The 26,201-nt window shown below is 51.6% G+C and overlaps 1 protein-coding gene across 1 annotated transcript; it reads right to left on the bottom strand.

Moving 5' to 3' along the window:
- Positions 1-14,594: 14,594 nt before the first annotated feature.
- Positions 14,595-20,915, bottom strand: BMP15 (bone morphogenetic protein 15). Its single transcript, XM_039488964.1, has 2 exons — positions 20,092-20,915; positions 14,595-17,303 (listed from the first exon to the last, which is right to left on the bottom strand). The coding sequence occupies exons 1-2, from the start codon at positions 20,435-20,437 to the stop codon at positions 16,447-16,449; spliced, it is 1,203 nt and encodes a 400-aa protein (XP_039344898.1). The 5' UTR covers positions 20,438-20,915; the 3' UTR covers positions 14,595-16,446.
- Between the last annotated feature and the right edge of the window lie 5,286 nt (positions 20,916-26,201).

The following is a 26,201-nucleotide window of genomic DNA, read 5'->3' as shown; positions in this document are numbered from 1 at the left end:
TGAAGATTTCCGGGACAGACGTCAGGATATGCTTCTATAGGCACAACGTTCTGAAGAATCGGAGCAGGCTGTGCAGAGGGGAGAGAGGGACAGTGAAGAAATTTGGCAGCATGTGACGTACAGAAGAAGAAAGAGGAGCCTCCATGTACCAGCAATGGAGATACAGGTGAGCAACCGTTTTCATGTTCTCTCCACAGGAACAAATGCGGAGAGTGGACTAGATGATACATCTGAGAGAAGGGAGCAGAAGGAGACTCTACCGACTGGAAGGCATGTGATGCACTGTCCTAGGGATGGGGGTTCCACGACCACCACTCCCAAGAGAAGGAGGTGGATGGTGGTGATCAGGGACTCCCTCCTCAAGGGGACTGAGTCATCTATCTGCCGCTCCGACCGAGAAAAACGAGAGGTCTGCTGCTTGCCAGGAGCTAGGATTCACGATGTGACAGAGAGACTGCCAAGACTCATCAAGCCCTTGGATAGCTACCCCTTCCTGCTTCTCCACGTGGGCACCAATGATACTGCCAAGAATGACCTTGAGCGGATCACTGCAGACTACGTGGCTCTAGGAAGAAGGATAAAGGAGTTTGACACGCAAGTGGTGTTCTCCTCCATCTGCCCTGTGCAGGGAAAAGACCTGGGTAGAGACCGTTGAATTGTGAAAGTCAACGAATGGCTATGCAGGTGGTGTCAGAGAGAAGGCTTTGGATTCTTCGACCACGGGATGGTGTTCCAAGAAGGAAGAGTGCTAGGCAGAGATGGGCTCCACCTAACGAAGAAAGGGAAGAGCATCTTCGCAAGCAGGCTGGCTAGCCTAGTGAGGAGGGCTTTAAACTAGGTTCACCAGGGGAAGGAGACCAAAGCCCTGAGGTAAGTGGGGAAATGGGATACCGGGAGGAAGCACGAGCAGGAGAGTGCAAGAGGGGAGGACTCCTGTCTCAGACTGAGAAAGCAGGACAATCAGTGAGTTATCTGAAGTGTCTATATAACAAATGCAAGAAGCCTGGGAAACAAGCAGGGAGAACTGGAAGTCCTGGCACAGTCAAGGAACTATGATGTGATTGGAATAACAGAGACTTGGTGGGATAACTCACATGACTGGAGTACTGTCATGGATGGATATAAACTGTTCAAGGAGGACAGGCAGGGCAGAAAAGATGGGGGAGTTGCATTGTATGTAAGAGAGCAGTATGACTGCTCAGAGCTCTGGTATGAAACTGCAGAAAAACCTGAGAGTCTCTGGATTAAGTTTAGAAGTGTGAGTAACAAGGGTGATGTGGTGGTGGGAGTCTGCTATAGACTACCAGACTAGGGGGATGAGGTGGAGGAGGCTTTCTTCAGGCAATTAGCAGAAGTTACTAGATCACAGGCCCTGGTTCTCGTGGAAGACTTTAATCACCCGGATATCTGCTGGGAGAGCAATACAGCGGTGCACAGATAATCCAGGAAGTTTTTGGAAAGTGTAGGGGACAACTTCCTGGTGCAAGTGCTGGAGGAACCAACTAGGGGCAGAGCTCTTCTAGACCTGCTGCTCACAAACAGAGAAGAATTAGTAGGGGAAGCAAAAGTGGATGGGAACCTGGGAGGCAGTGACCATGAGATGGTCAAGTTCAGGATTCTGACACAAGGAAGAAAGGAGAGCAGCAGAATACAGACCCTGGACTTCAGAAAAGGATCTGTCAGGGAACTGATTGGCAGGATCCCCTGGGAGAATAAAATGAGGGGGAAAGGAGTCCAGGAGAGCTGGCTGTATTTTAAAGAATCCTTATTGAGGTTGCAGGAAAAAAACATCCCGATGTATAGAAAGAATAGTAAATATGGCAGGAGACCAGCTTGGTTTAACAGTGAAATCCTTGCTGATCTTAAACACAAAAAAGAAGCTTACAAGAAGTGGAAGATTGGACAAATGACCAGGGAGGAGTATAAAAATATTGCTCAGGCCTGCAGGAGTGAAATCAGGAAGGCCAAATCACACTTGGAGTTGCAGCTAGCAAGAGATGTTAAGAGTAACAAGAAGGGTTTCTTCAGGTACGTTAACAACAAGAAGAAAGTCAAGGAAAGTGTGGGCCCCTTACTGAATGAGGGAGGCAACCTAGTGACAGAGGATCTGGAAAAAGCTAATGTACTCAATGCTTTTTTTGCCTCTGTCTTCACGAACAGCTCCCAGACTGCTGCACTGGGCAGCACAGTATGGGGAGAAGGTGACCAGCCCTCTGTGGAGAAAGAAGTGGTTCAGGACTATTTAGAAAAACTGGATGAGCACAAGTCCATGGGGCCGGATGCACTGCATCCGTGGGTGCTGAGGGAGTTGGTGGATGTGATTGCAGAGCCATTGGCCATTATCTCTGAAAAATCATGGCAATCGGGAGAGGTCCCAGATGATTGGAAAAAGGCTAATGTAGTGCCCATCTTTTAAAAAGGGAAGGAGGAGGATCCGGGGAACTACGGGCCAGTCAGCCTCACCTCAGTCCCTGGAGAAATCATGGAACAGATCCTCAAGGAATCAATTCTGAAGCACTTAGAGGAGAGGAAAGTGATCAGGAACAGTCAGCATGGATTCACCAAGGGCAAGTCATGCCTGACTAACCTAATTGCCTTCTATGAGGAAATAACTGGCTCTGTGGATGAGGGGAAAGCAGTGAACATGTTATTCCTTGACTTTAGCAAAGCTTTTGATACGGTCTCCCTCAGTATTTTTGCTGGCAAGTTAAAGTAGTATGGGCTGGATGAATGGGACTATAAGGTGGATAGAAAGCTGGCTAGATCGTCAGGCTCAACAGGTAGTGATCAATGGCTCCACGTCTAGTTGGCAGCCGGTTTCAAGCGGAGTGCCCCAAGGGTCGGTCCTGGTGCCAGTTTTGTTCAATATCTTCATTAATGATCTGGAGGAGGATGTGGACTGCACTCTCAGCAAGTTTGCAGATGACACTAAACTGGGAGGAGTGGTAGATACACTGGAGGGTAGGGATAGGGTCCAGAGGGACCTAGAGAAATTAGAGGATTGGGCCAAAAGAAACCTGATGAGGTTCAACATGGACAAGTGCAGAGTCCTGCACTTAGGATGAAAGAATCCCATTCACTGTTACAGACTAGGGACTGAATGGCTAGGAAGCAGTTCTGCAGAAAAGGACCTAGGAATTACAGTGGATGAGAAGCTGGATATAAGTCAACAGTGTGCCCTCATTGCCAAGAAGGCTAACGGCATTTCGGGCTGTATACGTAGGGGCATTGCCAGCAGATCGAGGAACGTGATCATTCCCCTCTATTTGGCATTAGTGAGGCCTCATCTGGAGTACTGTGTCCAGTTTTGGGCCCCACACTATAAGAAGGATATGGAAAAATTGGAAAGAGTCCAGAGGAGGGCAACAAAAATGATTAGGGGGCTGGAACACATGACTTATGAGGAGAGGCTGAGGGAACTGGGATTGTTTAGTCTGCAGAAGAAAAGAATGAGGGGGGATTTGATAGCTGCTTTCAGCTACCTGAAAGGGGGTTCCAAAGAGGATGGATCTAGACTGTTCTCAGTGATAGCAGATGACAGAAGGAGGAGTAATGGTCTCAAGTTGCAGTGGGGGAGGTTTAGGTTGGATATTAGGAAAAACTTTTTCACTAGGAGGGTGGTGAAGCACTGGAATGGGTTACCTAGGGAGGTGGTGGAATCTCCTTCCTTAGAGGTTTTTAAGGTCAGGCTTGACAAAGCCCTGGCTGGGATGATTTAGTTGGGAATTGGTCCTGCTTTGAACAGGGGGTTGGACTAGATGACCTCCTGAGGTCCCTTCCAACCCTGATATTCTATTATTCTAAATACCTCTGCAAATGCAGGCTAAGCAACAAAATGCAACTTGACTCAAGCAATCCCAGGGCTCATTCGATGACAGAGGGGTCATGGCAAACCATTACTTCATTACTTAGGAGAACAACAGTCAAGGGGCTTAAACCCCGTGCCTGAACACTTCTACAATGGACTCAGTTACACATGGAAATTAGAGGCCATACTCTGGACAGGTAACTTTTGTGCACCTAAAGAAGCTGCAACTTGCTGTGCACCTTTGAATTTTTGACTGTACCTGAATTGAATATTCACCTGTAGAGCTTCTTAGATACTTGTGGCACCTTAGAGACTAGCAAACTTATTTGAGCATAAGCTTTTGTGGGCTAAAACCCAATTCATTGGATGCATGCAATGGAAAATACAGTAGGAACATGAACATGAACACAGAGAACATGAAAAAATACCAACTATAACTAAACTAATCAATTAAAGGTGGGCTATTATCAGCAGGAGAAAAAAAAACTTTTGTAGTGATAATCAGGATGGCCCATTTCCAACAGTTGACAAGAAGGTGAGAGTAAGAGTAGGGGGAAAATTAGCATGGGGAAATAGTTTTACTTTGTGTAATGATCCATCCACTCCCAGTCTTTATTCAAGCCTAATTTAATGGTGTCCAGTTTGCAAATTAATTCCAATTCCTGAGGTCCCTTCCAACCCTGATATTCTATGTAGAAATTGTCTGGTTTGGCCAATGTACATGGCAGAGGGGCATTGCTGGCACATATCACATTGGTAGATGTGCAGGTGAATAAGCCTCTGATGGTGTAGCTGATGTGATTAGGTCCTATGATGGTGTCCCCTGAATAGATATGTAGACTGAGTTAGCAATGGGCTTTGTTGCAAGGATAGGTTCCTGGGTTAGTGTTTTTGTTGTGTATTTGGTGGTGGGGAGTCTGTAAGAGAGGACTGGCCTGTCTCCTGAGATCTGTGAGAGTGAGGGATCATCCTTCAGGATAGGTTGTAGATCCTTGATGATGCACTGGAGAGGTTTTAGTTGAGGGCTGAAGGTGACAGCTAGTGGCATTCTGTTACTTTCTTTGTTGGGCCTGTCCTGGAGTAGGTGACTTCTGGGTATTCTTCTATCTCTGTCAATCTGTTTCTTCACTTCAGCAGGTGGGTATTGTAGTTTTAAGAACACTTGATAGAGATCTTGTAGGTGTTTGTCTCTGTTTGAGGGATTGGAGCAAATGCGATTGTATCGTTGAGCTTGGCTGTAGATAATGGATCATGTGATGTGGTCTGGATGAAAGCTAGAGGCATGTAGGTAAGTATAGCGGTCAGTAGGTTTCCAGCATAGGGTGGTGTTTATGTGACGATCGTTTATTAGCGCTCTACTGTCCAGGAAGTGGATCTCTTGTGTGGACTGGTCCAGGCTGAGGCTAATGGTGGGATGGAAATTGTTGAAATCATGGTGGAATTCCTCAAGGGCTTTTCCATGGGTCCAGATGAAGAGGTCATCAATGTAGCACAATGGGATATATGCCATCATGTGCCAGCAATGCCCCTCTGCCATGTACATTGACCAAACTGGACAGTCTCTACGCAAAATAATAAATGGACACAAATCAGACATCAAGAATTTTAACATTCAAAAACCAGTCAGAGAACACTTCAACCTCCTGGTCACTCAATTACAGACCTAAAAGTCACAATTCTCCAACAAAAAAACTTCAAAAACAGACTTCAATGAGAAACTGCAGAATTGGAATTAATTTGCAAACTGGACACCATTAAATTAGGCTTGAATAAAGACTGGGACTGGATGGGTCATTACATAAAGTAAAAACTATTTCCCCATGCTAATTTCCCCCTACTGTTACTCATACTTTCTTGTCAACTGTTGGAAATGGGCCATCCTGATGATCACTACAAAAGTTTTTTTTCCCTCCTGCTGATAATATCCAACCTTAATTGATTAGTCTCGTTATAGTTGGTATGGCAACACCCATTTTTTCATGTTCTCTGTGTGTATATATATATCTTCCTACTGTATTTTCCACTGCATGCATCCAATGAAGTGAGTTTTAGCCCACAAAAGCTTATGCTCAAATAAATTTGTTAGTCTCTAAGGGCTTGTCTACACTACAGGACTATTTCGAATCTACTTAAGTCGAATTTGTGGATTCGACCTTAATAAGTCGAATTTGTGTATCCATACTAAATACACAAATTCGAACTTCTGAGTCCACATTCACGGGGCCAGCTTCGACTTTGGAAGCGGTGCACTGTGGGAAGCTATCCCACAGTTCCCGCACTCCCCGCTGCCCATTGGAATTGTGGGATTTCCCCCCAATGCATGCTGGGGGGAAAAAATGTGTCGTCATTGAACCGTCAATCCCGCCCTCCCTGTCTTCCCTGAAAGCGCCGGCGGGAAATCTGTTCGCGCCCTTGTCTGGTCGGTTACAGCGCGGACGCCACAGCACTGCGAGCATGGAGCCCGCTGCGATCATCGCTGCACTTATGGCCGTTGTCAACTCCTCGCACGTTATCGTCCACCTCTTCCACAGTCAGATGCTGAGAAACCGGGCGAGGAGGCTCCGGCAGCACGGTGAGGAGAGTGGCGCAGACCTCTCAGAAAGCAGGGTACGCCGGGCAGTGGAGATCATGGTGGCAATGGGTCAAGTTCATGGTGTGGAACGGCGATTCTGGGCCCGGGAAACAAGCACAGACTGGTGGGACCGCATAGTGCTGCAGGTCTGGGATGACACAGAGTGGCTGCGAAACTTCAGGATGCGTAAGGGCACTTTCCTTGAACTGTGTGACTTGCTGTCCCCTGCCCTGAAGCGCCAGGACACAAGGATGCGAGCAGCCCTGAGTGTGCAGAAGCGAGTGGCCATAGCCCTCTGGAAACTTGCCACGCCAGACAGCTACCGGTCAGTAGCGAACCACTTTGGCGTGGGCAAATCTACCGTGGGGATTGCTGTCATTCAAGTAGCCCACGCAATCGTTGAGCAACTGCTCTCAAAGGTAGTGACTCTCGGAAATGTCCAGGTCATCATAGATGGCTTCGCCGCGATGGGATTCCCAAACTGCGGTGGGGCTATAGATGGGACTTACATCCCTATCCTGGCACCAGCCCACCAGGCCAGCGAGTACATTAACCGAAAGGGCTACTTTTCAATGGTGCTGCAAGCTGTGGTGGACCATAGGGGACGTTTTACCAACATCAACGTCGGGTGGGCGGGCAAGGTTCATGACGCGCGTGTGTTCAGGAACTCTGGTCTGTTTAGACGCCTCCAGGCAGGCACTTTGTTCCCTGACCACAAAATAACGGTTGGGGATGTGCAGATGCCTACAGTGATCCTCGGGGACCCGGCCTACCCGCTAATGCCCTGGCTCATGAAGCCCTATACAGGCGCCTTGGACACTGAAAAGGAACTCTTCAACTACCGGCTGAGCAAGTGCAGAATGGTGGTGGAGTGTGCTTTCGGACGTCTCAAGGGGAGATGGCGGACCTTACTGACTCGCTCGGACATCAGCGAAAAGAATATCCCCGTAGTTATTGCTGCTTGCTGTGTGCTCCACAATCTCTGTGAGAGCAAGGGCGAGACCTTTTTGGCCGCTTGGGAGGTTGAGGCAAATTGCCTGGCTGCTGTTTACGATCAGCCAGACACCCATGCTGAGAGAATATCCCAGCGGGAAGCGATATGCATCAGGGAGGCTTTGAAAGCGAGTTTCCTCGCAGAGCAGGGTAACCTGTGACTGTGCACTTGATTTTAAGAGAGCCTGATCATAAACCAAGTTTCCCCCACTTCCGAAGGATGTTTTTAAACTAAGGACATGTTTTAGTAATTAATAATAAATCTTTCGTTGACTTTGCATTTCTCTTTCTTCGTTGAAACATGGAAGCATTCTGTGCTGGTTAAGGTGTGCACTGATGGGTGGGTTTGCAGGAAGGGGCGAGGGGTGCCGTCTTTGGATAGGGGTTAACATGACGGCTGTGGGTTTGGGCGTTGGAAGGGGTGAGGGGTGTGGGGGAAGGGTGAGTATCTGCCCCTGGATGAGGTCTCTTTTTGGGGCTCAGGGCACCGGGGAGGATCGTGACTACGGTCCAAGTGCACGTGAAGGGAAGCCTGCCTTTACATTCTGGGATGTCAGGCACCAGGACCCTGCACAAGCATACACATCAAGGAAAGACCCGGGGCAGCATACACCACACAGACTGTCCCTGGTGCCTAGTGACTGCAGTCTGTGTGTGCCCTGCAGTTGACCCTGCAGCCAAGTCTGTAGCATGGCACTGTGGGCTATGCAGTGAAATTACAACCCCGCCCCCCCCGTACAGAACAACAGAAAGTCTTCTGACACCAGAAACGGGACGGAAACAGTCAGTAACACAAAACCGCTTTTAATAATGTAGTAAACAGTGAGGGGTTTGAACTTGGAGTTGGGACTGGTTGATGCTTTAAGGAAAGAGCTTGTACAAATTTACAGTGCAACAGTTGTCTCGAACATTATCGGTGTGCTGCGGTGCAGGGACAGTTCTCACGGCCCCTACCGCCCCTCCGTCTTGTCACTTTGGGTGAAGGGGGGACAGGACTTCTTGGCGTTGGAGGGCGGTTGCAGATGCACTGCAGGGGGGCTCTCTCCTCCTGACTGCGGTCTTGCAGAACATCTACAAGGCGCCGGAGCGTGTCCGTTTGCTCCCTCATTAGACCAAGCAGCGTTTGAGTCGCCTGCTGGTCTTCCTGCCGCCACCTAGCCTCCCGTTCCATGTGTGTGCGATGCTGCTGACACAGGCTCTCCCTCGACTGTCTCTGCTCTGCCGCCTCCGCTCTGGAGCTGGCCATCAGTTCCTGGAACATGTCGTCCCTTGTCTTTTTCTTGCGGCGTCTAATCTGAGCCAGCCTCTGCGAGGGGGATGGCGGGGCAGTCCGGGAAGGAGCCGAAGCTGTGTGATGCGAAAAAGTAGGTGATTTCCTTGAACAAATACATGTTTGCCAACAGTAAACACAGTCTAGTCAGTTTCAGTTAAGAAGACCAAACAGGGAACCAAGTCTCAGGAGATCTCGGAACTAGTCCGAGATTTCGGAATACGCTCTCATTGGCGGCGCGATTGCACTGGATAGCGCACAAGCGAGGAGAGACAGCTGCATCCGTCTTGCACAAAGTCCTGGTAAGCCTTACAGTACAGAGTGCTTATCAGTTAGTGCTTAGCTGTGCTCTCCTGCTGGAGGCAATGTGCAAAGCAGAAAAGATGAGCGTTATGCGGCACCTCCCGCCAGTGAACGGGAAAGACCCCTGTATGCTTTTCCTCTGTGGCCTGCAACACGTGGCTGTTAAGCGAGGGTCATTCTTATGCAAAGTAAAACTCTGTTAAGCGAGGGTCATTCTTATGCAAAGTAAAACTCTGTTAAGCGAGGGTCATTCTTATGCAAAGTAAAAGTCTACCATGCACAATAGTAACAGTACACTAATTCCACTAATTAGATGCAGCACTTCCACAACGACATCACCCTGAGGCGTGTCAGGCGCACACAGAGAGAGCGGATGCTAACAGAAGCCCTGCACAGACCAGGACCATACGCTGCCATGCTCGTAGAGGCGATGGTCCCCCTGTACCTGAGGATGGCCTGGCGCGGAAGAGTGTGCTTCAACGGAGCACCCAATAAAGCACCTCTCCCAAGAAACCTCCTGCTGAGGCTTTTCCAGCTGCTCTCTGAGAGCTTTTTTGAACTGTCCCCAGAGGACTATTGCTCCATTACTGTCTGTGTAGACCTACTTTTTGTATAGTTTGATATTTAAAATTTTTTATATAGTATTTCTATTTTTTATATATATCCCTGTTTCTTAAAAAAATAAATGTTTCCCTGTTTGTAGCACTTACCGCCTGATCCTTCCCCTGATTCCGAGTCCGGGTTAACGGGCGGGGACGGTTGGTAGGGGATCTCTGTGAGGGTGATGAAGAGATCCTGGCTGTCAGGGAAAGCGGGAGTGGGTTCGATGTCGCCTGCGCCGTCCTCCAAAGACCCTTCCTCATCTTCCCCATCGGCGAACAGGGAGGAGGAACTGTCCCGGTACACTATTCCGTCCTCGGAGTCCACCGTCACTGGTGGGGCACTGGTGGCAGACCCACCTAGAATGGCATGCAGTGCCTCGTAGAAGCGGCATGTCTGGGGCTGGGCTCCGGAGCGTCCGTTTGCCGCTCTGACTTTTTGATACCCTTGTCTTAGGTCCTTCACTTTCACGCGGCACTGCATCGCATCCCAGCTGTATCCTTTGTCTTTCATGGCTTTAGAGACCTTCTCGAAGGTCTTCGCGTTCCGCTTGTTGGAGCGCAGCTCCGAGAGCACAGACTCCTCGCCCCACACAGCGATCAGATCTTGGACTTCCCGGTCAGTCCATGCTGGGGACCTCTTTCTATTCTGGGATTGCCCAGACTCCTCTGCTGGAGAGCTCTGCATCATTGCAGGTGCTGTGGAGCTCGCCCCGATGTGCAACCAGAACGTCAGATTCAAACCGCCCAGACAGGAAAATGAATTCAAATTTTCGCGGGTCATTTCCTGTGTGGCTGGCCAGAGAATCCAAGCTCGGACTGCTGTCCAGAGCGTCAACAGAGTGGTGCACTGTGGGATAGCTCCCGGAGCTGCTAAGTTCGATTAGCATCCACACCAAGCCTAATTCGAGCTAGCAAGTTCGAATTTAGCGTTACTCCACCTGCCGGGGTGGAGTACCAAATTCGAACTAAAGAGCCCTCTAGTTCGAATTAAATGGCTTCCTGGTGTGGACGGTTGAGCGGTTAGTTCGAATTAACGCTGATAAATTCGAATTAAAGTCCTAGTGTAGACCAGGCCTAAGTTGCCACAAGTATTCCTCATTCTTTTTTCTAATACAGACGAACATGGCTACCACTCTGAAACTAGATACCTGTGTAACTGGCATGTATAGCTGTGATCCTGTCTACTCAATTATCTAAACAATCCTTTCAAACCTGTCCATTTGTGTTTCAAAGATCTCAGTGCACTTTACCAAAGTGGATACCAATCATTATCCCTATTTCTACAGAAAATGAAATGGAGGCAAAGGGAGGGGAAGTAACAAGGTTACATCATAAGTCAGTGGCATGAGTCCTGACACCCACTCTGATGCCCTGCCCTGGACCAAGAGGTCCCATATGACAGATGCTTGTGGGGCCTCTTGGCAATGGGTCAGACTCAGTCCCATTCCTAGTGGTGTGGTTTTCATCTGTAATTGCCCATGCAGGCCCTGTGTCCTAGGTCTGTGCAGGGCTATACCACTAATAGCACGCTACAGATAATCGCAGCATGGGTTGGGCAGTTTGCTTGGCTCTGGTCCATCATTCTGAAGACACAGGACTTCAGACCAGTGGTGGATTAACAAATTTGGCACCCCTAGACCCTCAAAAAATTGCCCCCCCCAGCTCACCTCTGCTCCCCCATGGTAAGCCTGGAGGGAGGGGGGAGAAGGGGAGTTGTGGTGCACTCCGGGGATGGCAGCTGTGGAGTGGAGGTGAGCTGGGGGGGGGGCAAGAGTCACTCCTGGTGCCCACCGGCCCCAGCTCACCTTTGCTCCGCCTCCTCCCATCGTGCCGCTACTCGCTTCTCCTTCCTCCCTCCCAGCGCTTTCGCGCGGCAAGCCTGGGAGGGAGGTAGAAGGAGGGAAGCATGGCGCACCTGGGGGAGGAAGCGAGCTGGGGATTAGGGGAAGGGGCGGAGTTGGGGAGGGGTCACGAGCAAATTTGCCGCCCTAGGCCTAGGCGATAATATGCCGCTGCTTCAGACACCAACACTCTCAATGAAGCACCTTTCACCCAGGCTCCCAGCTCTTTCTAAACAGTTGGTCACCACCCCGTTCATGTGAAACGCACAGAGTGCCTGTTTAAACCTACGACTGGCTAACCAGGGCCTATCCAGACCACTGTGTGGCTCTAGCAGTTGCCTAGACCAGCTGCTTCACAGGAAGGTGCAAGAACCCCCTTTTTGGATCAGATGACACCAGAATAACCTGTGCCTAAGGGAAATTCCTTCCCAACCATCAGTAGCTGGCTGAGGCCCTGGAACATGTTCATTAATTTCTCCTGGATTTCACTGTAGATTTTCCCCACCATTCAGGGTGGAGATTGCTTGTCTTCACCCATTTTCAGTAGTGGGAAAACAGTCCTTCCTCCCTCCCTGAAAGCCACTTGGCCTTATAATTTGTTGTCCTAGACAACACCAGCACACTTATCCGTTTCACTGGCATAATTGAGGCCATAAGAGCTGTGATACCCCCTATTGGCAGAGGGCGGGGTGACACCTGTAGGATGCACAGCTCAGGTTCTGTTCCCTGTGCACTTCCCCATTTAACCCTGTCCACGAGGATGTCATGCAAGAGATACAGTGCTCTCCCTCATCTGGAGACTTGGTATTTGTTCTTCCTTCGTCCATTTTCCCTAACGTAGCATAGAAGCCACCTTGATGGGAAATGCATGCTTTGTGAATGGAAAGCAACAGTCTGCCACCTCTGTATGAGCAAGCTACTGCAGTATGGATCTTTATTATTTATATTACTGTAGCAGCAAAGAGCCTCCATCACGGCCCAGGTCACTGTTGTGCAAGGTGCTGTATAAAGACTTGTGCCAAAGAGCTTGCAGTCTAACTATACGACGAGAGGAATGCAATGAAAAACTGACATCTAAATAGATCAGAGAGCTGGGGGAGGGGGAGAACACAGCAGCAAGTGACCATTGTGATGGCAGCAAAGGATAGGTTAGTTCCACAGTGGGAGGGTTGGAGGGGGTTAGTTAGCAAGGGATAAGCTACATATAAAGAAGAGAAGGAGGGAGGGACAGGCAGGGTGAAGTGAAAGGGTTAGAGGAACATGGAGCAAACAGCTGATCAGCACAGGGCAGAAGCAATCAGAACTTGCTGCTTTGAAGTGAAGTGTCCCCAGTTCCCTGCACTGGCTGTGTCTCTGCTTGCTGGATCAAGCCTCAGGCTGGCTCTTCTGCAGTTTTCCCTCCAAGGCCACATGGCAAAGGGGAGGAGAGACACGACACCCCCCACCACAGACTCTGGGAGACACTAGGGGCAGATTCATTGAAGTTACAAGCCTAAATACCGTTGAGGATCTGGATGCTAGTGCCCCTGGGAGTTTCCCCTGCACAGTTCTGGGTCCAAAATCACCAGCCTGGCCAATGGGAAAGGAATAAATCCCCCTCTCCCCCCCCCACCCCCAATACACTCTGAAGGAGAGCTGGTATTTGTGTTGCTCCCTTGTCCAGCTATATACCTGCATTGCCCTGCCTCTGCTGGTCAGTTTTGCTGCCCCAAAGCACCCTGACTGAGCACTGCCAGTCAGGACCAATGCCAGCTTGACAGACCAGAGGTCAGCAACACACCTCTGCATTAATACTGATTGGTTGAATCTTCAAAAATTCAATGACTCATTCAATAGCTGCCTAAAACCAGACCCCCCCAGAAAGCTGGGATGACTTTATACACAACCTCTGGGTTATGAAAACCCATTGATCCATGGGTACTGAAATTCCACCCGAGGAGGGGCAGCCCTGTGCAAGCCAGCTACCCCCTGCCTGCAGCCAGATGCTGGGGCCATAGCCACAGCCTCCTGAGCAGCGACTCCCCTTCCAGCCTCAGCACAGGCATTGCCACATCTAGTCAAGCAGCCAATTTCCTCCTACACTGGCTGGGGCATTTAATGCAGCTCAAAGGGGCCCAGGACAGAGCAGGCCCTGGAGACTGAACTCTGCTCACAGCTGCATGGGTGCAGCTCAGGGAAAGCCTGCCACACACAGAGTGGAGCACAGGGATACTTCACTGCTGCCTCTGCTCGGAGGGACAGAAAACTGCAGGCTCCAGGGCTGGCAGCTCAGGGCCTAGCACCATTGTACAATGCACACTGTTTAGCCTCTTCTGCATTTCCTTAAGGTGGCCAAGGGCTAGCAAGAGATTATCCTGGGCATGTGAGGCAAGAGGGAATCTGAGTCGCCCTTAGCAAACCATGTCACCCCACTCAGACTCACCAGTTAGCTCTGCAATTGTCCATCTCCTGGCTCTCTTCACAGTTGAGGAGACACCCCCATCCTGCTGGGGAGAGGCTGTGGGCAGGTTCAGAGCCACTCTCTTGCCCTCAGCACTGCCATTGATCCAGAGTGTCCTTTGGCATAGCCCAGCTTTGGATATGAGCTTTGAAGCTTGGGCCTCAGTCTGTGGGTAGCCACCCTTGTTTCCTGGGTGCTGCATAATAGGGGCACCCCCCTGCTCCAGCTGCTGGGCATGTCACTGTGCCTGGTCTATGTGCTAGCTGCCATGCCTTCCTAGCTATCCCAGGAGTAAATCCCCTCACTTGCAGAGGAACGGTGTGTTGTAGGGATCTTTGCCATAGCAATCCATGGCAGGGCCTTGAAATGGTGGCCAAAAGTCCACATGCCAATGACCTCCAGGGAGATGAAAGAATAGTGCCACCCAAATCAGCTTCCACTTCCAGAAACACAAAGCTCAGCAAACCCTCTGCCAGGGAAGCAGTCACTAACTATAGTGTCTAACTAGAGACAGCAGCCTTGGAATATGCTGAAAGGGAAAGACTAGACAGGGGCCTGGACTCAGACCATGGGAGCTACATAGCAAGATGGGGGTCTATTTAAGAGGATGAAGATAGAGCTTTGCTTGCCTGAAGTTGTCTGCCCCCAGACTTGGATTCTTAACCCACTCCTTGCTCAGTGGAAATCTGCCACATTAGGGGTGGTTAGAAAGACCTGCCACTAGAGGAGGACAACAAGTCGCCCCCACCCAAGAATAGGCTACGATTCTCTTTAGCAAAACAAACCAATTTATTTACATGAACACTTAAATACAGCATATAATAAATAGAAAAGATCCAGGCTGTAACAGGAATTCATTAGATTATGGCAGGCTACAATCCATTCACAGAAGAGAAAGTGAAAGCCACGCAGCAGTGTAACCAGGGTTCAGTGGAACTGGGGGACACTCAGGTTGGTGCAGCAATAGGCAAAGAGGAAAGACTAGGAGAAAGGTCTCTGGACTCTGCTTCTAAGGTGCTTTGAGCCAAAGGGAAAGAAAAGGAAAAAAAAGGTTGCATTAAAGACTAAAATCTCATCCAAGTTGATCTGGGGGAGTTATGGGTTTCGGGTAGTTCCAAGAGAGTCTAAAACACAAGTGTCTAGTAAAGGTGGGCAATTTACTAGAGATCCCAGTGACAGGGGATTAGCCAGAACTTGCTGGAGGCCTTGCGTGACTGGGCCCTCGTGCTAGGAGATGAGTTGCATCACAACTCCATCAGGCCTTGCAGGGAGTTGCCTTTTTAAGCTTTAAAAAAAAGAAAAAGTTTAGCGCTTCACTTGAAGTGTTCTTTTCTGTTCCTAGAGAAGGTCTTGTAAAAACCACCCTTCCCCCCAAGCCATGGCCCAGAAGGACACAGGGCTTTGAGAAAGTGACTTTCCAGATCCTGCACTCCCCCCATGCATTGTCTCTAGAGCCCTCTGGCCAGTCCCTATCTCACACAGACCAACAAGCTACTGATGCTGACTACAAAGGTATTTATTTGGACAGGTCAAGCGTACATGCTATCTACTGGGATTAGTGGCTAACACCAGAGCTGGGGTGGGGGAGATGGGGGGAGGGTGGAGAGAGACAGAGCAGATACAGAAGTCACAGGACAGTGCAAGCATAAATTCCAATTAAGTATATGGAAGCCCTTAAAGTGAAGGGCCCACACAGAACCCAAGTCAGCACTGGTGAGAGGGAGACGTTGACCCATAGGGGGAAGCCTTTGAGCACTAGAACCAATTGGTGTTATCACTCCCTGCTCCACTCATTTTAGGTTCCATTTGCCTGCAGAAGATTTAGCTTCCCTGCACCAAAATCTTCAGTAGAAGAAGCCCAAGCTCCAGATCTCACCCACAACTCCAGCCTAGCTACTAGTCCTCTAGAGAGTTCCGATAAGCACATTGCCACCTTCTCCATGGCCCCTTAGTGTGTTGGAGCCATGCCCAGTTCCCACCTGGCCACGTAGCTGTTCTCAAATGGAGCAGTCTCTTCATACAAGATGGACCCAGTTCTACTTCACAAGTGGAAGCTCAAACAGCATCAGACAAAACCCAGATGGCATGACAATTAGCATGTTCTCCAGATGCCAGTCCATCTCACCTCCCTCCCAAAGGTTGAGCCATTTGACTGGTTATGGGGACTGGATGGAAGAATGAAGCTCCCTAGCAGGAAGAGGAGTGCCCCAAGGAGAAGATACAGAGTGGCAGTCCTTTAGTACAAGGCCCAGCAAACTCTTCCCTTTAAAAACTGCTATTCCACAATATTTGCATAAAAATCCATTTGTAAAATGTCCCAGCAGAGGCCAGTGTCCATTGTGCAATGGAGGGTGGAGGCGGAGGACCAAGCAAAAAAAAAAAAAAAAAAAAGTTGGACAACCTTTCTTAAAAACCCAGATCCTTTTGTGTGTGTGGAGGGGGCTGTCAAAAATGCAAAAAAAATTTAGAGGCACATTGAGCTAACTAATTCAGACAGCTGGGCATCTGGTTCACCAGAGACTGAGTTGATGTGGGGAGGCCGGGTGAAGGATCACCATGTCTTCATGCAAGCACTGATGGTTGTTAGACATGATGAATGGTTCAAATGCGGAGGGCTTTATCTACAGGTGCAGGACTCTGCTATCATGTCTTCATATTCTTTGTAGAGGATGCTGCCACTAGGCTCGATCATCAGCACGCTGATGGGGCTATACTTGTAGGGCACACAGGAGGGTCGGGGGACGCTCTGGTCCACCAGCTGGTTGATGAAGTTCTGCACAATGGCATGGTTGGGGGAATTGTAGCCATAGCGCAGGATGCGGGGGCATGTGCCCTTGCAGTACTTGGGGTTGTACCGGTGGGGGGCTATGATCCAGTGGTCCCAGCCCAGCTGGTTGAAGCTGACCCGGAAGGAGCGGAGAGCACACTCATCCTTCTCAGCGCTGGTCTTCTGCGAGTAGCTGGGGAGATCCAGAATGAGGTTGCCTGCCTGGCGAGCTTTGCGACTCAGCACTGGCCCATCAGGAGTCTCCTTCAACCCAGCTTTCCCCATCTTGGCCTGGAAGCCTTTCCGAGTGTCATTGAGGTAGAGCAACAGGAAAGGGTCATTCAAGGAAGCAGTCTTCTCCCAGCCAACTTCAGGCTCTGAGCCATCAGCTGGTCCCAGCCGGATACACACATGACTAAGGCGGAGCAGCTGGCTCTTCTTGGAGTCCCAGGCCCAGGGCAAAGAGTGGGAGGTGATGTCCCTCTCCTCCCAGCTGTCCATCCTAGAGGAGACAAGGGCATTCCTCTTGCCTCTTCGAGGGGGTGAGAGCTTTGGAACCCCAGCCTCCCCATCCAACTGAACCACACAAAAGAGCTGGGCATGAGCCAGCAGCAGAGTCTTCGAATAAACCACAGTGGCTCTCACCAGATGTTCCATTCCTGGCTGGACATTCAGGTGGTAGTCAAGAGTCTGCATGTACCAGGGACCTGTGGGGGGAGGGAGGAGATGGGAGTTAGTTTTCCCAAAAGCAAGACAGAACAGCCTCAAACTTACATACAAGCAATTTTGGTAAGTTTCTGCCCACGCTCCTGGAACAGCTAGTTCCCCTTTTCACCCTCCCCTCCTGGAACCGCCCACACCCACCTAGGAGGTAGCTTGAACACTCCTATGCATCTCCCGAAGGCCTCAAAGAGGCACTAAGAATGACCTGGATAGATAGAAGCAAACTGAGCAGAAAGCCCCTTAGAAAAAGGGCCACAGTTTTTTTTTTTTTTTTTTAAATAAATAGTTTTCTTCCTCAAGTCAGAAATTCAGGTAATTTCTACCTGGTTTTTCCTAGAAGGCTGGAAAAGTGGAGATGTTTACAAGATTACAGAAATCAAGGAATTGCAACTTGATTAAGAGGGGAAGCTGTTTTGGTTAATGCCTATTTAACTCAAGTGTCCAAGAAACTGTTGGAAGAATGTTCTGTATCAAGTCTCCAGGCTGCTCCCACAGGTGCCCCAGAGAGGTCTCTAGTGAGACAGAGCCATATTCCTGATCTTCTGAAAGAGACTTTATTCCTTCTAAATTGTTCAGGCTCTTTATACATCAGAGAGAGTGCATGAAAGATTCACCCCTCCCACCCCTCGATTTGGAAAGCATCAAGGTCACATGGAAGGCATTAGAGAAGTCCAGAAGATACAAAGCCCCAGGCAGGAAGCTGCAAGAACCAGATTAGTGTATCAGAGCATCTTGCAGCGTTGCCTGGAGGAGCAGAGATAGATGGGGAGGGAAGGAGCATGCCTGCCGGCACAAGACAAGGCTGTGGCAGAGCTCAGAAGAACCTCAGCCCTCACCAAGAGGGCAGGAGTTTCCCTTGAGCCAGTGCTGAGGCACCATCTCACATGGCCTCTGGCTGAGCCTGAACCCCTCTTGCATGTGAACACCAGCCATGGCAGGAGACATGTACCATTATCCACCTGAGGCAGTAAGGCCCGTGGTTAGGACAGGAGTCAGACCACCTTGGTTTCATTCTTTAACACGCCATGGTCTGGTTGTGTGACCCTGAGAAAATTATTTCATTCCTGGGCCTCGTTGCCCCACATGGACACAGGGCTGTTCCAGGAGCACCTCACTGGTGGGGAGAGGAGCCTGCTCACTGCAAAGCATGGCCTAGGATGGCCTGACTGATCACATCCCCTTTACTAGAGGCCTGGGAAACAGCTGAGCTCTCCTGGCTCTCCATGGCAATGGGAACAGCAGGTGCTCTGCTTGACAGATTGAGACAGCAGCCAGACTCACTCATTCTCCAGCCACAGACCAACGGGGATACAGATAGGCTGTCAATAGGCTGGGCTCCAGCCCTCAAGGAAGGGGGCAGCACCCAATATCTCTTTATGGCTCCCAATTAGAGAGCTAACAGGAAGCACTGTCCTTTCTAGCCCAGACTCTGGGTTTGTCCCTATAAATAGCTGAATGAATGAAACAAGTCTCTGCTCTGGGCCTCTCCCCAGCAGACATCAGAACACACCCCCTTCCTGAGGCTCCATTTGACATGCAGACTGGACAGTCTTAGTGTGAAGCGTTACGTTCCACCCTCCCCCACAGAAGCCCCTGAGAACCAGAGTCCCAAGGTAACCAGGGTCCCTGAGCACGTGCAGCCAGAGAGCAGGAGGAGTGGAAACAAACAGCAGTTGTGTGCAGGAGGGAGTGAGATTGGCAACAGAGAGGGGACAAGGCAAAGTCCAGAGTCCACCTCCTTGGCCAAGAGTACAGTACAGTTCCCATCGCACACAAGCTTGACCAACTCCAGGGACTGCAGGCAGGTGCTTTGGGCTGGAGAGGGCCAACACCCTGCAGTAACTAACATGGCTGTTTGTGCCAGTGTACAGGCCACTGCAGAGAACATAAGAACGGCCATACCGGGTCAGACCAAAGGTCCATCTACCAACAGTGGCCAATGCCAGGTGCCCCAGAGGGAGTGAACCTAACAGGCAATGATCAAGTGATCTCTCTCCTGCCATCCATCTCCATCCTCTGACAAACAGAGGCTAGGGACACCATTCTTACCCATCCTGGCTAATAGCCATTCATGGACTTAGCCACCATGAATTTATCCAGTTCCCTTTTGAACATTGTTATAGTCATAGCCTTCACAACCTCCTCAGGTAAGGAGTTCCACAAGTTGACTGTGCGCTGCGTGAAGAAGAACTTCCTTTTATTTGTTTTAAACCTGCTGCCTATTAATTTCATTTGGTGACCTCTAGTTCTTGTATTAAGAGCACAGCATCCCTGGAGGGGGGAACTCCCCTGTATCCAGCCTGCCCCCAGCCAGGGGGAGGCTCACTAGAACCCACACGGGAGCCAGTTCTGCACATCAAGGTCTGGAGCAACAAGACTCCGCAAGGCCACCTACTGCTTGGGCCCCACCTGCTGCCAGAAGATCAGCTCTCCTGTTCTAGTGCCAATGGCCAGAGCAGGAGGGAGTTAAAGGCAGCATGGAGAAGGAGGGACCAGGGGTGGGGAGCTCTGGCAAAGAAGTAGAATCCTCTTGACTGGTGCCTTTACAGGCACAGTCAGGGGTTACAGTAGCAGGGTTCCCAGCTCCCTACAGCTGCCCTTCCCACTGCCATCTCCTTCAAGCCCTGGGCACTACACAGCCCAGTGCCCCCTATTCAAACACCAGGCCCCTGAGAACAGAACACACACCCCCAGCTCCAGCTATCCCCCCACCGGGTGGCTTCACAACCCCAGGAGACCCACCTGCCCACACCCCTATGCCTAGTGACTCACCTGCCCCAGGCTGCCTTGTCTTGGTAAAGGGCCTGACCAGGCGCACAGCATTGGCACCCAGCTTACGGTTCTGGCGAGGTCGCCCAGCCCGGTCTGCCACATTCTGGTACAGGTTGAGCATGTAATGCAGCGGTTGCCTGCTGGTCAGCTGCTTCCGGTGGCAGCAGGGCCAGACACTGGGGACCTGCTCCAGCAGCACCTGGATGAGGGGCAAGGAGGGCACCCTAGCCAGGGCACTCAGGGCAGCTGGCTCCTTCCCTTCTTCCCCCATACTCAGCTCCAGAGGGAGCAGTGCAGCCAAGAGGAACAAGCTCCCAAGGGAGCAGAGAGGACCCACTGCAATCATGGCTAAGGGGTGGGCAGCAGACTGTGGCTAGGTGGTGGGCAGGGAACTCTAGAGGGCTGGTGCTATGGGAGCCACAGAGTAGGGGGAAGCATTCTTCTCCCCCTCCCCCCACAAAGGCAAGCTCTTTCTCCCTAGCAAGGGCAGGGTCCCAGGGCTCTCCTGCTTTCACTCAGCTGTTCCCAGGCTGGGCCTTTAGGCAGCTTCCTTGAGGGTGGGGAAGTTTTGAGGTGTAATCAGACAATTTCTGCTCCCTGCCCTATTACCCTCCCTTGAGGGCAAACCCTTCAGGATTAAAACCAGCCCCCTAGGGACCTGGCACTAAGGGGTTCCTCTGAATGCAGTTTAAAACCCCCACTGGCCTGGGGGCCAAGCAAGGTCAGCAGGACCAGCACTCAGCAGGGGGAAGGTTAAAATCCTTAGGACCCAGACTAACTCCAGCCCCTCCTCTCTGACCCAGTCCACTAGGTTAAGAAGTGCTCAGTCCTCACATCCATTTTAAAGGCCCTGTGTTAATCAGGATTTAAAGGGCCAGGAGCTGTTCTTCACCTGCTCCCCATGCTCAGCTCTGCTGGGGCAGGTGAGGGATAGACAGATCTAGATTACAATACTAGGTGCCAGGCAGAGGAGAATAGGGTCCCCCGACTCTGACTAGCCAGAGCTCCCCACTGCTCTGCCACTATAGGAGCTGCCAGGGGAGTTGGTACAATGGGGGCAGCCATTTGCAGATTGTCCCAAAGGCATACTGGGGCCAGCGACAGCTCACGAGACAGCCTAGTTAACAATAATTGACTCCTCTCTATGGGGCTGCCCCACAGGGTCTCCCAGCTCTTCAGCATCTGGGGGAGGATCATTAGAGGCTAAAGCTTGGGTAAGGAGACCTCAATGCTGTTCCCCACCTGCCACAGGATTCCTGGGCCACTGTCAGTGAGTCACTCACCTCCCTGCTCTGTGCCTCAGTTTCCTCATCTGGAACATGGGTTTGAGGATCATGAGCGTCTCACAAGGGGTCAGGAGGGTTGATGGGCCAATGCCTATAACATGCTTGGAGATTCTTGGAGGGGGAGTGCTGTGAGAGTGGTGTGTGTTATTGGCCTTCTAGAGGGGAAGTGACTTGTCCAAAGCTACTCAGTGGGACAGTGGCAGAGCTGAGAAAAGTTCACCTGAGTCCTGGTTCCCTGCCCCAGAAAGCAGCAAAGCTGTCATTCCTCTCCCCGCTCCCACTGATGCAGTGTGCATGGATACAGCCTCCCCACAAGGATCTCAAGTGCCTGTGAGTCTGGTGCTGGGTTTCCCATGCTGGTGCCAGGGCTGATGCCAAACACATGGAGAAGGGGGTGGTGGCAGGGTTTGCTCTCAAAGGTCCACTGCCACTGCTGTGCCACCAGACCCCATCCCAGCAGCAGCTGCCTCTCTGAGGCATCACATACTGTTTGCTTTCCTCCCCACACAGACCCCATCCCTCCAGCTTCACAGTGGGTAGGGAATCAAGGCTTCCATGGGAGGACTGGCAGGGACAGCATGAACCAGTGGTTAGAGCACTACACTGGAAGTCTGGACTCCTGGGTTCTATTCCCAGCCCTCCACTCACTCTCTGCATGAGCCTGGGCAAACACTGTGCTTCAGTTTCCCCTGCTGTACAACAGGATCTGTAGACATGCCCCTCAGGTGGAGGTGACATGCAGATTATTATCTGTGCTGCCACGAGCTCCCTGGAGAGGTCCTTAGCACAAGCCTCCTTCCCCCAGCCCTAGGCACTGAGGGCAGTGCCACAGGCCTCTCATGCCAGGGGAAAGGGGCGGGCCATGGGAGAGCATGAATGAAGGGCTGGGGACTGGTCCCCACCCACTCAGGGAGGATTTTTCCAGCACAGTTCATCTCCTCTCAAGCAAGCATCTGAGGCCCCATAGCCTTCATCTAGGGCCGTCATTTCTCCTCCACTCACTGTCAATAGCCAGGGTCAGAGGGCCTCACAGTCCTGCTGACACTAGGTGGGAGATGCTCATGCAAGTCGTCACCATGTTCTGACTGGGACAGCGCTGCCTTCCCAGCAGCCACGTGAATCTTGGATGCTGCTCCCAGCCCCCGAGCATGTCACACCCTGGATTGCCCGCAGAGTGGTGGGTCCCACATGCTCTGAGCCAGTTTAAGGGTTGAGGTCAGTGCTTTCTGCAGTCGGGGCACAGGCCGACCTAAGCGTTAAGGCCTGTCCCAACCACAGCCCCAGCAGCAGCCACTACCTCCAAGCTTGGAGGTGGGGGATGTCTTCCGCTCCGGGACATTTGAGTGTTTCATCGGTCTCCATGTGACTGCAGTTGACCGGATTCTCCAGCAGAGGTCACTGTAAGCATTTTCAGTGATGGGGTGGGAGGAGAGGGGCCGGATTAACCTTTTGTGGGCCCGACACCAAACTTATTTGTGGGGCCCCATGGGAGCAATGGAGCATTGCACGGGGAGGTCAGTCCCCAGAGTGAGGGATCAGACAGGGGCAATGGGGCATGGCATGGCAGGGGTGGCCCAGCTACGCCCAGCCCAGTGCGAGGGCAATATTTACATACTGGCAGTTGCCAGACACACAGTGGTCTGCCCGGCCCTGTACTGTCAGCGTGCCCCTTCCCCTTGGGGGCAGGCTCATGCTGCACCACACAGCCCCCCCACCCAACATCCTCCTGACTCCCTATGGTCAGAGCCCCCCAGACCCTACCACACAAATGCCCAGCGCCCTGCACAATACCACCTTTGTCCAGCGTCTCCCTGCCCACAGCCCCATGACAACTGCCCAGCACCCTGCACAGAACCCCCACTCCCTAGTGCCTGCCAACACACACATTTTCCCTGCCCCCTCACAGCCCAGCACTGCCCCCACAAGAAACCCACTCCCCCACACCCTGCCTCCCAGCCGCACTCACTGGCCCTGCTGGGAGGCAACTGTGTCTGCCAGGCTGAGCTGGCAGTGCAGCCAGAGCTGGTCCCGGGGCGAGGAATCACTCTGTGGGAGTGGATTGAACCAGGGACCTCTGCATTTTAAAGCATGAGCATCCCCTGCATGAGTGAAAAGACCTCGCTCTGCTGGCTCATCAGCCTGTGTTTGTGCCCTCAGACACACACCAGAAAGGGGACAGAGCACCACATGCAGTGAGTGTGGCATGAACCAGTCAAGTGGCCTGGACTTGGGTCCTTAGGGAGCCCTTCTCAGAGGCTATAGCAACGGCAGTGGTAGGGCAGCATCCCCTCCTCCTCGCCTGGTGCCATGGGAACTCCCCCTACCCCTAACTCAGGCTGTGTACATGGCTGGCCACCAGGGGGGCTCTGTAGAGATACATGGGCCTGGCAGGCAAAGGCTGAGGATCGGGGCTCAACTAGAGGCACCTGTATGATATCGTGAATGCTGCCCCTGCCCTGCTGGGCTGGCTTTGACCCCTGGGCTGAGGGGGCATAAATGGCCAGAGTGGGGCACCAAGCCCAGGGCTGCTGTCAGGGAGGTCAGAGGCAAAGCTCCTGTGGGCCCCACTGGGAGCAGGATGCGCTGGCAGTAAGAGGGTCAATCCATGGGGTGGATGTGGCGAGGCTGAGAGACTGGCCAGTGCATAGACCTGGCCCAAGGTAGTGTGTGTCTGGGGTGGGGTGGGGTGGGGGGCTTTGCACGCATCTGTGTGTCTGCAGGTATGAGCAATGCTTTGTGCACCTTTGCATGGCATGGAGAGAGCTGTGCAAGGTGGGTGTCTTGGTGTGTGGGGGCGTGTAATTGTGCATTGGTATTGTGTAACGGTGGGTGTGATTATGCTGGGTTATAGAAGGGGATGTGTTTGGGGGTGGTGCAAGGTGTGTGTGTGAAGAGTGTGTGTGTGATGTGTTAGTGCTCACATGGGACTTGGGGATTTGAGGGCCATAGTATTTGGGAGCTAATCAGCTGAACATGAGCTCCCAATGTGATGCTGTGGCCAAAAGGGCTAATGTGACCCTGGGATGCATCAACAGGGGAATCTCCAGCAGGAGCAGAGAGAGTATTTTACCCCTGTATTTGGCACTGGTGTGACCACTGCTGGAATCCGGTGTCCAGTTCTGGGGCCCACAATTCAAGAAGAGGGTTCAGAGAAGAGCTGCGAGAATGATTAAGGGGTTAGAAAACCTGCCTTATAGTGAGAGACTCAAATTGCTCAATCAATTTAGCTTAATGCAGAGAAGGTGAAGGGGTGACTTGATCAGTCTGTATCTATGTGGGGAATAAATATTTAATCATGGGCTTTTCAGCCTAGCAGAGGAAGGTCTAACATATCCAGTGGCTAGAAGTTGAAGCTTAGAGAAATTCAGACTGGAAATGGGGCATACATTTTTAAAGTGAGATTAATTAGCCTCTGGAACAACTTTCTGAGGGGTGTGGTAGATTCTCCATCACTGGGCATTTTAAAATCCAGACAGGCTGCCTACGAGATCTGCCCTAGGGATTGGGGCGGGGGGCAGTTCCCTGGCCTGTGTTGTACAGGGGACTCTGGTCCCATGGCCTTGGAATGGGTGAATTAGCCCACCGAGTCCATTCTGCAGTGTTTCCCCAGCTGACTCAGCCCCTGGAGGACCCCACGTGCTGGTCTGGGTCTGGGTCCAGGTCTCCCTGCTGGTGCTGACAGGATGGGGACTGCTTGGCTGCCCTGGGCTCCAGTGCTTCTTGTTTCAGACGATGCTGCCAGGCCTGACCTGTGCAAGTGGGAAGGCCGTGCTGGAGTGCTGTGTGCTGCTTAAATGGCCATAAACACGTCAGCAGAGCCATAAATCACGGCAGAGCTGGGGCAGGCCCTGCAGGTGCTCTCCCCAGGGTTACTGGCTGGGCTCTCCCAGCAGCCTCTCAAAGGCACACGCAACCCCTCTCTGCCACCATAAGCCAGGAAATTGGCAGGAACAGTAACAGAGACAGGCTGACCCACAGCTTCCCATACCCCTGAGCTTTGGGCTAACCAGGCTTGGATCGGGGGTCTGGGCTCAGGTCCCTCGTGCCTGCACACCCCAGCCCAGCTCAGCATCACCAGCCCATTCCCCAGAGCGGGAAACTGAGGCACAGAGAGAGAGGGGAGCTGCTCGCCCAGTGAGCCAGTGGCACTGCTGGGTAGATGAGAACCCAGGTGTCCTGGCATGGAGTCCTGCCCATCACCTATCAATCATGTTCCCACCAGCAGCGGTTCTCCTCATTTCAAATGAACCTGGGCAAGTTGTCTGGGGCTGTGCTAGTCCTCAGTCCCACTGGCCACATCTAGGAGTGAATGGCCACCTAAATGCCTGCACTTAACCCCTGGGTACCCCCTTCCCATTAATGCCCCATGTGCCCACACAGCTACTCTACCCCAGAGGCATAGCCACGTGGCCAGTAGTTCTGTGCCAGCCCCAGAGGCATCACCCTCAAACACTCAGCAGATGCAGAAATGGGGTGGATAACATCGGGGTGCCCTAAACTGTTAGAGGGCTTATTCCTTTACCCTTTTACTTCCCTGGTTCTTTTTGCATGAACAGAGCAACAATACCCGAAGTCTGAAGGTGCAAACAATTTGATGTTTATTGGGGTGAACTTCCAGCAAGCATGATTCCAGTTTCCTTCCTCAGTGTCCCCCTTCCCAGTTCTGATGCCACAGAGCCTTGCCTGTGACCCTGTTCCCATTCCCCTCCCCCTTAGCGAAACATGTTTTCAATTCTCCCACCCCCATTCCCTGTTCCCATTCCCCCCTTACTTCCTGATTGACTGCAGACTATATAGTAAAATTTGAGTTCTGCTTAGCTATAC

Source organism: Mauremys reevesii, linkage group 9 (genome assembly GCF_016161935.1).
Source record: "Mauremys reevesii isolate NIE-2019 linkage group 9, ASM1616193v1, whole genome shotgun sequence".
NCBI lineage: Eukaryota > Metazoa > Chordata > Testudines > Geoemydidae > Mauremys > Mauremys reevesii.
The sequence above is the reverse complement of the archived record's forward strand: the minus strand, read 5'-3'. Positions and strand labels throughout refer to the sequence as shown.